The sequence below is a fragment of the Pseudophryne corroboree genome, chromosome 12, assembly GCF_028390025.1.
Source record: "Pseudophryne corroboree isolate aPseCor3 chromosome 12, aPseCor3.hap2, whole genome shotgun sequence".
NCBI classification, from domain to species: Eukaryota; Metazoa; Chordata; class Amphibia; order Anura; family Myobatrachidae; genus Pseudophryne; species Pseudophryne corroboree.
Genome location: NC_086455.1, coordinates 160,103,946 through 160,119,926, shown reverse-complemented (window position 1 = coordinate 160,119,926; position 15,981 = coordinate 160,103,946). Strand labels below are relative to the sequence as shown.

At 48.5% G+C, this 15,981-nt stretch overlaps 1 protein-coding gene across 3 annotated transcripts in view; it reads right to left on the bottom strand.

Moving 5' to 3' along the window:
• The window catches only part of AREL1 (apoptosis resistant E3 ubiquitin protein ligase 1), a 30,628-nt gene that overhangs the window by 3,614 nt on the left and 11,033 nt on the right, over positions 1 to 15,981 (bottom strand). For all 3 annotated transcript variants that reach the window (XM_063948312.1, XM_063948314.1, XM_063948315.1), the window contains exons 12-18: positions 13,594 to 13,703; positions 12,732 to 12,911; positions 9,541 to 9,666; positions 7,597 to 7,726; positions 7,464 to 7,522; positions 4,481 to 4,570; positions 3,060 to 3,235 (exon numbers count right to left, since the gene is read on the bottom strand). In XM_063948312.1, the coding sequence (XP_063804382.1) occupies positions 3,060 to 3,235; positions 4,481 to 4,570; positions 7,464 to 7,522; positions 7,597 to 7,726; positions 9,541 to 9,666; positions 12,732 to 12,911; positions 13,594 to 13,703 (871 nt within the window). The remainder of the gene's footprint in view (positions 1 to 3,059; positions 3,236 to 4,480; positions 4,571 to 7,463; positions 7,523 to 7,596; positions 7,727 to 9,540; positions 9,667 to 12,731; positions 12,912 to 13,593; positions 13,704 to 15,981) is intronic.

Sequence of the window (15,981 nt, the reverse complement as noted above, 5' to 3'; positions counted from 1 at the left end):
TCTAGTGCTCAAACCACGGACAGTCTCAGTGCATTCGACTATTAGGAAAAATGGTGGCGTCTTTCGAGGCACTCCAGTTGGGAAGATTTCACTCGCATCCTTTTCAACTAGATCTTCCTGACCAGTGGTCAGGCTGCATCTTCACATCCGTTGGTGTGGTTGTCTCCAAGGGCCAGAGTTTCACTACTCTGGTGGCTCCACATACACAATCTCACAGCAGGAAGAAGGTTCGGAGTCTGGAATTAGATAATTCTGACGACGGATGCAAGTCTCAGAGGTTAGGGAGTAGTGGTCCTAAATAGTCAGCTTCAGGGTCTTTGGTCAGACCGAGAAAGATTACTCTCAATAAATGTCCTGGAACTCAGGGCAATTTACAACGCGCTGCGACAGGCAGTGCACATGCTCCAGTCTCAGACTGTCCAAGTTCAGTCAGACAACGTGATGGCAGTTGCATACATCAACAAACAAGAAGGGACTCCAAGCCGCATGACCATGCGTGAAGTTACTCGAATCATCAATTGGGCTGAGCATCACCAGGTGATAGTCGGCAGTGTTCATTCCAGGAGTGGACAACTGGGAGGCAGATTATCTCAGCCGTCAGGATTTTAATCTAGGCAAATGGACGTTAAATTCAGAAGGTTACCTGATGTTGGTCCAGCGGTGGGGTTACCCACAGGTGGACGTAATGGCATCTCGACCAAAATCATCAAACACCCCAGTATGTGTCCAGAACAAGAGATCCAAAGGCAGTGGCGGTTGATGCTCTCACAATAGCTGGCCATACAGCCTTGTATCTGTTTCCACCAATTCCGCTGCTTCCTCGGTTGCTAGGGCGGAACAAAGGAGAGTCCACAACAGTCATACTAGTGGCGCCTCATTGGCCACGGAGAGCGTGGTTCTTGAATCTCCGCGGTCTACTCACAGATGATCTGTGGCCGCTCCCGCTACGTCCAGACCTGCTACAACAGGGTCCGTTTCTTTACCCCGATTTAGTGCGGCTGCGTTTGACGGGGTGGCTGTTGAAACCGCTTTCTTAAGACGCGAGGGCATTCCAGAGTCGGTTATACCAACCATGTTACGTGCTAGGAAGACAGTTACAGCAACTCATTATCACCGGACTTGGCGAGTTTATATAGGGTGGTGTGAAGTTTGGAAGTTTCCGACATCTTTCAAGTTATCCCGTCTTGCTATTTATACAGACGGGGTTAGATGGAGGACTATGTTTAGCTACACTAAAGGTGCAGGTCTCTGCCTTGTCAATTTTCTTTCAAAAGTGTTCGGCCCTTTTGCCAACAGTCCACACTTTCCTGCAAGGTGTCCTCAGAGTTCAACCTACAGCGACATGGGACTTGAATCTGGTTTTACATTGTTTACAGATTTCAATTGTTTAACCTTTACAACAAGTGGAAGTTAAGTTTCTAACTTGGAAAACAGTTTTTTTTTTTTCTTCAAGCCTTAGCTTCGGTAAGGCATGTGCAGACTTGGGTGCCTTGTCATGTAAGCCACTGTATCTGGTGTTTCATGATAATAGAGCGGAACTTTGGACGAATCCCGCTTTTCTACCAAAGGTAGTACAGGTTGAGTCTCCCTTATCCAAAATGCTTGGGATCAGAGGTATTTTGGATATGGGATTTTTCCGTATTTTAAAGTAATTGCATACCATAAGGAGATATCATGGTGATGGGACCTAAATCTAAGCACAGAATGCATTTATGTTACATATACACCTTATACACACAGCCTGAAGGTCATTTTTGCCAATATTTTTTATAACTTTGTGCATTAAACAAAGTGTGTGTACATTGAGACATCAAAAACAAAGGTTTCACTATCTCAGTCTCACTCAAAGTCCGTATTTCGGAATATTCCGTATTTCGGAATATTTGGATATGGGATACTCAACCTGTATCTTCTTTTCACACCATCAATCAACCAATTGTAGTTCCTGTGTTATCAGAAGGTTCAGGAACTCCACCTACTTTGGATGTGGTACGCACACTACGCGTTTATGTATCCCGAACGTCTACAGTACGTAAAACAGATACTTTGTTGTTCTCTATGATGCAGTCAAGATAGGTTGGCCAGCTTCCAAACAGACGTTGTGCAGATGGATTAAGCTGACCATATATCAGGCTTACCTTCATGCTAGCCTGCATCAGTTTCAGCGAATTCCACACGTTCTGTGGGAACGTCATGGGCAGCAAGTCGTGGAGTTTCTACGCCGCAACTTGGCCGTGCGGCTACATGGTCATCAGTGCACACTTTTGTGTGTTTTTACAAGTTTGATACATTTGCGGTATCAGCATCTAGCTTTGGCCGTTTAGTGTTACAGGTGCCAAACAGCTCTCCCGCTCAAGGAGGAAACTTTGGTACGTCCCAAGAGTACTCCAGTGACCCCTAGTGGATGAAAAAGAAAAGAGGATTTTGGTACTTACCAGGTAAATCCTTTTCTTTGAATCCACAGGGGGCACTGGACGCCCACCCAGAGCAGTTTTACCTGTCTTGTGGTAAGTTCAGAAAACCTTATGGTAACACATTAATACCGACTTGTTCAAATGTTAAGGTGATTGTTATCTATTATTGTGTCAACTGTTTAGTTGCCCGTTGCATTATGGGTCAACTTTATTGTAGTTTTATGTAATTCTCTATTGTTCAATTTCTCTATCGCTCCTCTTCGACTCGGTAAAAAACACTGAGGTACCTTTGAGAGTACGGAGGGGGTGAAATTTGTTAGCGAATGGGCAAAACCATGTGAACTGCAATAAGGGGGAGGGGCAGGCAGGCAGATGTAACATAAGCAGAGAGAGTTAGATTTGGGTGGGTTATTTTGTTTCTGTGCAGGGTAAATACTGGCTGCTTTATTTTTACACTGCAATTTAGATTTCAGTTTGAACACATCCCACCCAAATCTAACTCTCTCTGCACATGTTACATGCTCCTGCAGTGCACATGGTTTTGCCCATTAGCTAACAAATTTGCTGCAGCGATCAGATCTGCATTAGGCCCACAGAACCCATGACTAAGAGCTGTCGCAGGTACAATGTGTGATGACCACTTACCAGGTGTGAGCAGTAGGTAGTGTGCCATGGGCAGGGGAACCAATGATTTGGAAGCTCGGACACAGAGCCGCAAATCCACCAGGGGGAAGCTGAGACGATCCAGTCGTAAACTGCAGCAGACGGGCCAACTCCTCCTGCGTGAAGCTGCAAACCACAGCCCAGAACCAGTGCATGACCTGCCGAAGGAGCCAGACATGAGACCCAGCCACATGAACACTCAGGGATGGAGGAGGTGACACATGAGGACCATGGGAAAGCACGCATGTACGAGGGGGGTTCAATCAGATAACATGACACCTCACATTCCAGGCCAGGTATACTACAGCTTCCCCTCATATAAGTCATACTGTCCCAGCATAAGATATAAGTGCTGGCGGAGACACGGTCACATATTGAGGTACGTAGCGTCATCAGATTTCTGCATCTATAAGGGCACGAGCAGCTGACGTTCATCGCCAATTTGTCGGGGTGTACGGTGATACATCACGGAAGCAGGTTTGGTGCACGGCCTGTGGTGAACGCATCTCTGCTCATCTTGAACGTCTGTTCTAGAGGGGTGGTCTTCAGGTTGCCGGCTGTCAGGATCCCGGCCCCGGAATCCCGACAGCCAGCATACCAACACTCTTTCTCGCTCTTGGGGGTCCACAACCCCCCTGGAGGGAAAATAGATAGCGTAGCGCGCCACTGTGCCTGCAGCGTGGTGAACGCAGCGAGTCCGCAAGGGGATCATTTGCGCTCGCCACGCTGTCGGTATGCCAGCGGTCGGGCTTCCGACGCCGGTATGCTGGTCGCCGGGAGCCAGGCTGCCGGCATACCCTACTACACCCGTTCTAGAGTTATCAAAGGCAGTGCACCAAACCTGTTTCCGTGACAGGACGTTGTCACCATACACCTCAACAAGCTGGCGATGAATCTCAGCTACTGATGTCCTTTATATGCAGATATCTGATCACACTACGCACCTCAATGTGTGACCATGTATCCGCCATCTTACACCTGATTTTGGGGCAGTATGACTGATGCGAGGCGCAGTCTGATGACCGTGAGGGGAAGCCGCGGTCCACCTGCTCTGGGCTGGCGGGAGGACAACATTACACACGTGAGAGGTCCTGTTACTGTACTTATTGAACCATCCTTGTACTAGGGGATAGAACAGGAGCAAAATAAAGGATGAGAACAGGCAGAAAAAAAACACAAGTACCGCACGATGGATAGAGGGCCTGTGGGCCGGTGAGGGTAAAACAGGATGGACATTACGGAATTATATTGTTATGGATCATGTCACAGTTAATGACACCAACAACCAGGAATACAGAGCTGGAGACAGTGTAGCCGGTGGGTGATTTACACGGAATAAGTCGCAGTTGTGAAAAGGGACCAGGATCAGGTAGGAAATGAAAGCGGCAGCGTGATAACGTTACCTTCTCCCGGAACAGCCAAGACCCTCCAATGACCACAGCATGTGCCTGGAAGTCCTGGACGGCAATGTGCCCGGTGCCGCACATCAGGAGCTGGTAGAAAGTAAACCTCATTAATCAGACACCCTTCAGCCATCCCATATCCAGAAACTGTGCACAGGGGCTGGGAATACTCTGCACGGAACAGTATCGGGATCCCATCGATTGGAATGCCGCAGTCAAAATACCAACAGCAGCATCCTGCCTATTTGTTAGGTCAACTACCCCTAACCCTCCTTTCCTGCAGCCTAACACCCCCTCCCGCAGCCTAAACCTAACCCCCTATACACACCTCTCGTTACGGCCCTGTTATTATATGCTATGGCTTTGTACATTGAAATGTATCAGTAATAAATCCCTGAGGGTGAATATAAAGCTCTACTGTACTACAGGTATAATTCCATATAACATTCTTTGTTCCTATGTCACACACAGGGTGATTGAGCTCTACCAAGTTGTATAGTATAAGTAGCTCTTCCACCAACCACTTTTCAGGAAATGTATAATTCTGCTACATAGATACAGAGAATCTGCGGTCAGCACAAGGCACCAATGAAGTGCATTTAAAATGGATCCTAAACAAATTATCCAAAGAACAAATAGATAATCAATAGACTTCTAAAGAGCTGCAAGACGAAGTCAGACAGCAGGCGGAGAAAGAACATCTATCCCTAATGTACCCAACACGGGGCACATAAAGTGTTATCAGCTCCTACACATAGGGGGTAATTCCAAGTTGATCGCAGCAGGAATTTTTTTTAGCAGTTGGGCAAAACCATGTGCATTGCAGGGGGGTGCAGATATAACATTTGCACAAAGAGTTAGATTTGGGTGGGTTATAATGTTTCTGTGCAGGGTAAATACTGGCTGCTTTATTTTTACACTGCAATTTAAATTGCAGATTGAACTCACCACACCCAAATCTAACTCTCCCTGCACATGTTAAATCTGCCTCCCCTGCAGTGCACATGGTTTTGCCCAATTGCTAACAAAATTCCTGCTGCGATCAACTTGGAATTACCCCCATAGGCTCCTATACATCTATGGTACTGACTGCAGGCTCTCTATACATGTAACATCATTTCTTTTTCACCCACTAGGGGTCACTGGAGTACTCTTGGGATATGGACGGGGCGTTAGCGGGGATAGGCACATTTAAATATTTAAATTAGTAACCCTCCACCCCCTCCATACTCCCAAAGGAACCTGTGTTTTTTTTTGTGCCATACCCAGGGAAGGCAACGTGGAGGATTCTCCACTTTACTTCTATTTTTGACTAAAAGTTTTTATTTTTTTCACACTCAATCCCTTCCCAGCTTATTAAGAAGCTTGCGTCCGGGATTGTGGAGGCTGCAGACTGCAGCAGTTAGCTTGTCGGCGCTCAGGAGAGGAGCCCCACCATAGACCTAATCAGCTTCCAAGCAGACCTTAGCCAGATGGATTAAGCTGACCATATGTTAGGCTTACCTTCATGCTAGTCTACAACCGCCTGCATCAGTATGAGCGCATTCCACACGTTCTGTGGTAACGTCATGGGCAGCAAGTCGTGGAGGTTCAACGACGCAACTTTGCCGTGTGGCTACATGGTCACATTTGTGCGCTTTTACAAGTTTGATACGTTTGCGGGATCAGCTTCTAGCTTTGGCTGTCTATTGTTACAGGTGCCAACCTGCTCTCCCGCCCAAGGGTCAACTTTCTAGTTGTCCGTAATGTTATGTGTCAACTTTAGAGTTGTCCGTTATGTTATAATGTTATATGTAATTCTCCATTGTTCATCCTCTCTGTTGCTCCTGTTCGGCTCAGTGAAAAACACTGAGGTATCTTTGGGAGTATGGAGGGGGTGGAAGGTTACTAATTTAAATACTTAAAATGTGCCTATCCCTGCTAATGCCCCATCCATATCCCAAGAGTACTCCAGTGCCCCCTATGGATTCAAAGAAAAGGATTTACCTGGTAAGTACCAAATTCCTTTTTTTATAGCTACAATGATTAGTGGTTGATGTAAGTCTCTTAAAGTAGGGTTCTTAGAAGACGTAGGCGACTGCTACAATACTACCTACAAATTGTTACAAGGCCATATTATCAGCCTCAACTACCCGGAGTAGATATCAGAACAAGGAACGTTATACAGAATTATACTGGGATTATTAGTTCATGGGTTAAGTGACGGTTTCTTGTACTATGACAGACCGGTGTATATTTATTGCCACCCAATTGATGCCCACTGAGCATATTGATTGAGCTGAAGCCAAGCGGATTTTGCTTTCTAGCTATCCAGGATTTATTACTGTCACTTTTCTATTAAGAAAACCAAATACCCCTTTCAGACATATGCCCCGGCAAATACACAGCTCTAACCCGAGTCCTAGTTCGAAGAACCCCTCTCACACTACATCGCAGACCTGGGTTTCACATATTAGACGTCTCTGTCCTGGCCTTCAGTGTAAAGTCATTTAAAGGGGACACTTTTTTGGCTCAGAAAAATGAGGTCATGCAAACTGGGTGGTGACTTGTGCGTTTGGGGAAGAGTGGAACCCCAGGCAGCCCCGAACACCCAATCACCTGCTTCTCGGCACGACTGTGGGGGGGGGTCTAAAAACCCAGGGTGCACCTTTCAGACATAACTCAGGTTGCAAATCCCCGGAATAACCCTGGTCGTTTGCAGGGTTGTGGACCAGAGATGGTCAACCCGAGCCTGACCCTATCAGACATATACAAGACACGGGTCTACTCGACATGATCTGGCAAATGCCTGGATATTGGACTATGTCTGAAAGGGGTATAAAAAGGTACCTATTGCTCTGTACTTATGCTGCTACGGTGTCATTTTTATAAGATTATACCAAAGTATGCTGATTAAGCCAATTAATGATTTTACAAAAAGAAAAAAGTGAGTGGTCCGTTAACATTCGTTGTGACCATAAGTCATCAGGATATTCATACTGACCTCTAATTCATTCTCATCAAAGATCCCGAGCAGATTGTCTGGGACAAGTTCATTCAGTCCTGAGATCAGAAAAGGTTTCAGTAGATGGCATCACCCAGGAGTCACCGAAGCCCAAACCACCCAACCATCTTACCTTTCAGAAAGTGCTCCACCTCCTCCCGCACCTGGCTGCAGAGGCGGTACTGAGCCAGGAGATTCAAGTAATAGATCTTATTCTCATTGGTGACCAAAATCTGAGAGCCCCCTGGAATGAGCTCCACCACCTGGAGGAGAAGGGAATGGCAACAAGTTATTTATTTCACATAGTAGAGAATAAGGAGCTGCTCGTGGTATAGGAGGAAATCTTCCCTCTAACATACTGATCGGCTGCCCCGTATGTAACGTGCTGATCAGTGGCGCCACCTGCCCCGTAAGTCACGTGCTGATCAGTGGCGCCATCTGCCCCGTAAGTCACGTGCTGATCAGTGGCGCCATCTGCCCCGTATGTCACGTGCTGATCAGTGGCGCCATCTGCCCCGTATGTCACGTGCTGATCAGTGGCGCCATCTGCCCCGTATGACACGTGCTGATCAGTGGCGCCATCTGCCCCGTAAGTCACTTGCTGATCAGTGGCGCCAGCTGCCCCGTATGTAACGTGCTGATCAGTGGCGCCATCTGCCCAGTAAGTCACGTGCTGATCAGTGGCGCCATCTGCCCCGTATGTCACGTGCTGATCAGTGGCGCCATCTGCCCCGTATGTCACGTGCTGATCAGTGGCGCCATCTGCCCCGTAAGTCACGTGCTGATCAGTGGCGCCATCTGCCCCGTAAGTCACGTGCTGATCAGTGGCGCCATCTGCCCCGTAAGTCACGTGCTGATCAGTGGCGCCATCTGCCCCGTAAGTCACGTGCTGATCAGTGGCGCCATCTGCCCCGTAAGTCACGTGCTGATCAGTGGCGCCATCTGCCCCGTATGTAACGTGCTGATCAGTGGCGCCATCTGCCCCGTAAGTCACGTGCTGATCAGTGGCGCCATCTGCCCCGTAAGTCACGTGCTGATCAGTGGCGTCATCTGCCCCGTATGTCACGTGCTGATCAGTGGCGCCATCTGCCCCGTAAGTCACGTGCTGATCAGTGGCGCCATCTGCCCCGTAAGTCACGTGCTGATCAGTGGCGCCATCTGCCCTGTATGGAACGTGCTGATCAGTGGCGTCATCTGCCCCGTAGGCAACGTGCTGATCAGTGGCGCCATCTGCCCCGTATGTCATATGCTAATCAGTGGCGCCATCTGCCCCGTATGTCATATGCTAATCAGTGGCGCCATCTTCCCCGTATGTCATATGCTGATCAGTGGCGTCATCTGCCCCGTATGTAACGTGCTGATCAGTGGCGCCATCTGCCCCGTATGTCACGTGCTGATCAGTGGCGTCATCTGCCCCGTATGTCATATGCTGACCAGTGGCGTCATCTGCCCCGTATGTAACGTACTGATCAGTGTCGTCATCTGCCCCGTATGTCACGTCCTGATCAGTGGCGTCATCTGCCCCGTATGTAACGTACTGATCAGTGGCGTCATCTGCCCCGTATGTAACGTACTGATAAGTGGCGTCATCTGCCCCGTATGTCACGTACTGATCAGTGGCCGCAGCATCATCTGCCCCGTATGGAACGTGCTGATCAGTGGCCGCAGCATCATCTGCCCCGTATACAGATGGGTCCACGGTTATCTTGACTAGTTTTCTGCGCCTAGGCACAACATGACTTATTAGCATAAACCCTTCATCTATTGTTCTCAGCTGCAATACAATACAGAGAACAATACAGCAGGGGATTAAGTCCGACTGTCCAGTCTCAGTTAATCCTATTAAAGGTCAAGATAAATCTGGACCCATCTGTATGTCACGGGCTGATCAGTGGCGCCATCTGCCCCGTATGAAACATGCTGATCAATGGCGCCATCTGCCCCGTATGTAACGTACTGATCAGTGGCCGCAGCGTCATCTGCCCCGTATGTCACGTGTAGACATAGATTCAGTACATCTGCCATACTGACAGAGTATGTGCATTAAAAAGCCACATTTACATAACCATGCACTCACCTTATCTAGCTGCCCCCCACGTCCATATTTCTCCTCAGCAAAGACAAGGTCTGTGTCTGAGACATCGTGGGTTAAAAGGTAGAGAACTTTGGACTGAAAGAAGTCTGGGTCGTCTGTCTCAAAGTACTGCAGAGGAAAACACAAAAAGGTGTGAGGAAGCGTCACAGAGAATGGAGAAGAGGGAATGCGATACAGAACAGGAGGAGGGAGAGAGAGAGAGAGAGAGGGGTGTTCAGAACAGGCGACGGCAGGGAGATAGAGATACAGAACAGGAGGAGAGAGAGGTACAAAACAGGCAGAGAGAGAGAGAGAGGTGTACAGAACAGGCAGCGACAGAGAGAGAGGTGTACAGAACAGGCAGCGAGAGAGAGAGAGAGAGGTGTACAGAACAGGCAGCGACAGAGAGAGAGAGAGGTGTACAGAACAGGCAGCGACAGAGAGAGAGAGAGAGGTACAGAACAGGAGGAGGAGAGAGAGAGAGAGGTGTACAGAACAGGCAGCGACAGAGAGAGAGAACAGGAGGAGAGAGAGGTGTACAGAACAGGCAGCGACAGAGAGAGAGAGAGGTGTACAGAACAGGCAGCGAGAGAGAGAGAGGTGTACAGAACAGGCAGCGACAGAGAGAGAGGTACAGAACAGGAGGAGGAGAGAGAGAGGTGTACAGAACAGGCAGCGACAGAGAGAGAGAACAGGAGGAGAGAGAGAGGTGTACAGAACAGGCAGCGACAGAGAGAGAGAGAGGTACAGAACAGGCGGCGACAGATCGAGAACAGGAGGAAGAGAGAGAGAGAAAAAGGTGTACAGAACAGGTTGCGACAGAGAGAGAGAGAGAGAGAGTTACAGAACAGTAGGAGAGAGAGAGAGGTGTACAGAACAGACGGCGATAGAGATACAGAACAGGAGGAGAGGAGAGATGGAGAGGTGCACAGAACAGGCGGCAACAGAGAGAGAGAACAGGAGGAGGAGGGAGAGAGAGAGAGATGTACAGAACAGGCGGCGAGAGAGAGAGGGGTACAGAATAGGCGGCGACAGAGAGATACAGAACGGGAGGGAGAGAGAGAGGTGTACAGAACAGGCAGCGACAGAGAGAGATACAGAACAGGAGGGAGAGAGAGAGGTTGTACAGAACAGGCAGCGACAGAGAGAGATACAGAACAGGAGGGAGAGAGAGAGGTGTACAGAACAGGCAGCGACAGAGAGAGATACAGAACAGGAGGGAGAGAGAGAGGTGTACAGAACAGGCAGCGACAGAGAGAGATACAGAACAGGAGGGAGAGAGAGAGGTGTACAGAACAGGCAGCGACAGAGAGAGATACAGAACAGGAGGGAGAGAGAGAGGTGTACAGAACAGGCAGCGACAGAGAGAGATACAGAACAGGAGGGAGAGAGAGAGGTGTACAGAACAGGCAGCGACAGAGAGAGATACAGAACAGGAGGGAGAGAGAGAGGTGTACAGAACAGGCAGCGACAGAGAGAGATACAGAACAGGAGGGAGAGAGAGAGGTGTACAGAACAGGCAGCGACAGAGAGAGATACAGAACAGGAGGGAGAGAGAGAGGTGACAGAGAGAGATACAGAACAGGAGGGAGAGAGAGAGGGGTACAGAACAGGCAGCGACAGAGAGAGATACAGAACAGGAGGGAGAGAGAGAGGTGTACAGAACAGGTAGCGACAGAGAGAGATACAGAACAGGAGGGAGAGAGAGAGGTGTACAGAACAGGTAGCGACAGAGAGAGATACAGAACGGGAGGGAGAGAGAGAGGTGTACAGAACAGGCAGCGACAGAGAGAGATACAGAACAGGAGGGAGAGAGAGAGGTTGTACAGAACAGGCAGCGACAGAGAGAGATACAGAACAGGAGGGAGAGAGAGAGGTGTACAGAACAGGCAGCGACAGAGAGAGATACAGAACAGGAGGGAGAGAGAGAGAGGTGTACAGAACAGGCAGCGACAGAGAGAGATACAGAACAGGAGGGAGAGAGAGAGGGGTACAGAACAGGCAGCGACAGAGAGAGATACAGAACAGGAGGGAGAGAGAGAGGGGTACAGAACAGGCAGCGACAGAGAGAGATACAGAACAGGAGGGAGAGAGAGAGGTGTACAGAACAGGCAGCGACAGAGAGAGATACAGAACAGGAGGGAGAGAGAGGTGTACAGAACAGGTAGCGACAGCGAGAGATACAGAACAGGAGGGAGAGAGAGGTGTACAGAACAGGCGGTGACAGAGAGAGAGAGATAGAACTGTAGGAGAGGGGGTGTGTGTACAGAACAGACGGCGATAGAGATACAGAACAGGAGGAGAGGAGAGATGGAGAGGTGCACAGAACAGGCGGCAACAGAGAGATAGAGATACAGAACAGTATGAGATGAGTGAGAGAGCGAGGCTATAGACTGTAGAAGAGAGGTACAGAACATGAGAGAGAGAGAGAGAGAGAGAGAGAGAGAGAGGTGAGATACAGAACAGGAGGAGAGAGGTGTACAGAACAGGAGGCGACAGAGAGATAGAGATACAAAACAGGAGGAGAGGAGAGAGCGAGCTAGGTTATAGACTAGAGGTACAGAACAGGAGGGACGAGTGAGCGAGGTATAGACTGTAGAGGAGATAAAGAGAGGTGTACAGAACAGGCGGCCACAGAGATACAGAACAGGAGGAGAGGAGTGAGAAAGCGAGGTTATAGACTGCAGAGGAGAGAGCAGAGAGAGGGGTACAGAACAGGAGAGAGCGAGGTACAGATCAGGAAAGAGAGATACAGAATAACGAAAAATATCATTTGAATGTTGGAGAGAAAAGAAAGAAAATATAAAACAATGGGAACATGTCTGACATTACGATTTAATGGTAAGGCTCTAGAACTACAGGAAACCATTGGGTACTGCAGCAAATTATTATCTTCCTGGTAGATAAAGGACTGTCAGCAGTAAAAGGGGAAGAGCTGATCACTACACCCTAGCTGAAGTCTGGCCACACAAGGTGCAGACAATGGCAGGAAGATACGAGACACCGAGATAACAGTCTCTATGATACAGTGTTCAGTCCTCCTAGAGACCATGATGCTGCAGACGTTGGTGCCTGTGTGGTTTCCTTACATGCTAGAGGACACCTGTCTGTAGAATTGTACAATATTATAGTGACAAACTAAATGTCATTGCAGCCGTGTATCTCCCTTACCAGGATTGTGGCTCTTAGGGTACCTTATAGTGCATGCGAAGTCCAATGATCTGTGCCAGAAAGGATCGTGTGAACCTGGCTCTCACCAGCTGTTCATAGCCACCTCCCTGAGAAGATTCAAACAGACACTTGCCCACCACCCTGCCTGCAAACTCATACAGCTTCAGTCGTAACCAGGCCGGGCGGCTTGGGTTAGGGTGTACCTATAACAGGAGGCACATTCTGAGTAAGATTGTGAATGACAAAGACAACAATTAGGAGAACGAGCATCTGACTTACAGGGAGACCTCTAGTGATAATATGGAGAGAAGACTAAATATATCGAAATAACCGGAAAAAGACAGGAAGAAGAAAACGGAGAATCTAATATCATTAAAGAACTAAAAGGGGAACGGCACTGCCAAAAATGATGTTGCTTTACTTCAAATCATTATGCTGCATGCTACAATGTAGTGTAAGTTTTGATTCTTGGAATAGGACTTCAGCCTGAAATTGGCAGATTAAAACTCAGAAACACATGGTTGCTTCTAAATGACAGCAATGTTGATAAATAGTTTCAGTCCTTAACAACCTATGAAACCATGGAAAGGAGCTGGTGGCTGCAGAGATTGTTCTTATGTTTACAGAGGCTGCTAAGAAAAGGTGCATTTGTGAGCTGCTGATTTCAGGCAGATATTATATTTCCAGTAATAAGAATTATTCCAGTAGCCTGCAATGAACCAGCATTTACTGTAACACATTCATTTTTTGAAGGCAGTTATGCTTTAAAGGGAAACTTATCTGGTTGCAACCCTTCCATTAAAAGACACGACACAGAGGATGTACTGTGCAGTGGGGAGATTGGAAAGAAGACGAGGGAACAGGAATACTCCGCAGTTCACTCACCAGGCCCTGGTTGGAGTCACCGAAACGAGTGAAGAGTTTGTTGCTTGTGTCAAATAAAACTTTACAGATCAGTTCAAACCATTCTCTGCGTGGCCCACCCCAGTCCAGAGCTGCAGAGAGAACACAATAGCCGACGGCAAAGTGCATGAGTGCTGGCGGACCATAGCTGACACTGCGTCACGTACGAGTGCTGGCTTACCATAGCTGACACTGTGTAGGGTATGAGTGCTGGCTTACCATAGCGGACACTGTGTTGCGTATGAGTGCAGGCTGACCGTAATAGACACTGCGTCACGTACGAGTGCAGGCTGACCATAGCTGACACTGCGACGTATATGAGTTAGAGATGAGCAGGTTCGGATTTACTCAGTTCTTAACGCCAGAATTATCGCAAAATCAGATTTTCCGGATTTTTCTTATTGGCTAACCAAACCACGTGACATGTGAGAGCCAATAAGGAGATTAGAGTAAATCCGAGTAAAACCGAACTTGTTCATCTCTAATATGAGTGCAGGCTGACCGTAACAGACACTGCGACACATACGAGTGCAAGCTGACCGTAGCAGACACTGCGACACATACGAGTGCAAGCTGGCCGTAGCAGACACTGCGACACATACGGGTGCAAGCTGACCGTAGCAGACACTGCGACACATACGAGTGCAAGCTGACCGTAGCAGACACTGCGACACATACGAGTGCAAGCTGACCGTAGCAGACACTGCGACACATACGAGTGCAAGCTGACCGTAGCAGACACTGGGATATACATGAGTGCAGGCTGACCGTAGCAGACACTGGGATATACATGAGTGCAGGCTGACCGTAGCAGACACTGGGATATACATGAGTGCAGGCTGACCGTAGCAGACACTGGGATATACATGAGTGCAGGCTGACCGTAGCAGACACTGGGATATACATGAGTGCAGGCTGACCGTAGCAGACACTGGGATATATACATGAGTGCAGGCTGACCGTAGCAGACACTGGGATATACATGAGTGCAGGCTGACCGTAGCAGACACTGGGATATACATGAGTGCAGGCTGACCGTAGCAGACACTGGGATATACATGAGTGCAGGCTGACCGTAGCAGACACTGGGATATACATGAGTGCAGGCTGACCGTAGCAGACACTGGGATATACATGAGTGCAGGCTGACCGTAGCAGACACTGGGATATACATGAGTGCAGGCTGACCGTAGCAGACACTGGGATATACATGAGTGCAAGCTGACCGTAGCAGACACTGGGATATACATGAGTGCAAGCTGACCGTAGCAGACACTGGGATATACATGAGTGCAGGCTGACCGTAGCAGACACTGGGATATACATGAGTGCAGGCTGACCGTAGCAGACACTGGGATATACATGAGTGCAGGCTGACCGTAGCAGACACTGGGATATACATGAGTGTAGGCTGAATATCAAACATTTTATCAAACATATGAAAAGGTGCATCAGTGACTGGCTACACAAAATACAGGAGAAGAATACAGGAGACATAATCACAGCAACAATCACTTGTCATTATATAATAGAATATTGGAAATAAAGCTGAGGATCGTTCTGTATTTTCTCATCAGAAAATAAGCCTCCTGTTTATTTGACACATTGTACTGTAATATACATTATGATATGACGTCTGCTCAGCACTGATGCCCTTTCCTTGTCCCCGCACCCGCCCACCTAGGGGGTAATTCAGATCTGGTCGATCAGATCCGAACTGCGCATGCGTATACAGCGCACTGGCGTGTCACACAGCTGCAACAGGCATCGGCGCCCTGCGACGAGATGGTGCGCAGAATCCATTTGCACGGGCGCTCGCCAGGAGATTGACAGGAAGAGGCCATTTGTGGGTGGCAACCAACAGTTTACAGGGAGTGTCCGGAAAAACGCAGGCGGCATCAAGCGTTTTCAGGGAGGGTGTCTGACGTCCGCTCCGGCCCCGATCAGCCTGCTCTCATCGCACAGGAAGAGTAAGTCCTGGGCTGCGCACACACTGCACAAAATCTGTTTGTACAGCTCTGCTACACATGCGATCGCACACTTGCACAGTGAAAGAATACTCCCCCTGTAGGCGGCGACTATCTGCCCAGTGATCAGATCTGAATCAGGCCCCTAGGTGTGTATAACTAGTGTATCTCTCGGCGGGGTCCCACCTTCATTACCTATAACATGTAGCAGCTGCCACACAATACATGAGCCGGCCACTCTATACTAATACTGATCACTCTATACTAATACTGATCACTCTATACTAATACTGATCACTCTATACTAATACTTTGGGTCTCATTTAAAGTTAGGAGAAGGCGAGAACACACTTGCACCCAGTGAAAACCACGTTGCACTCTTCGGGGTCAAATTAAAAAGAGT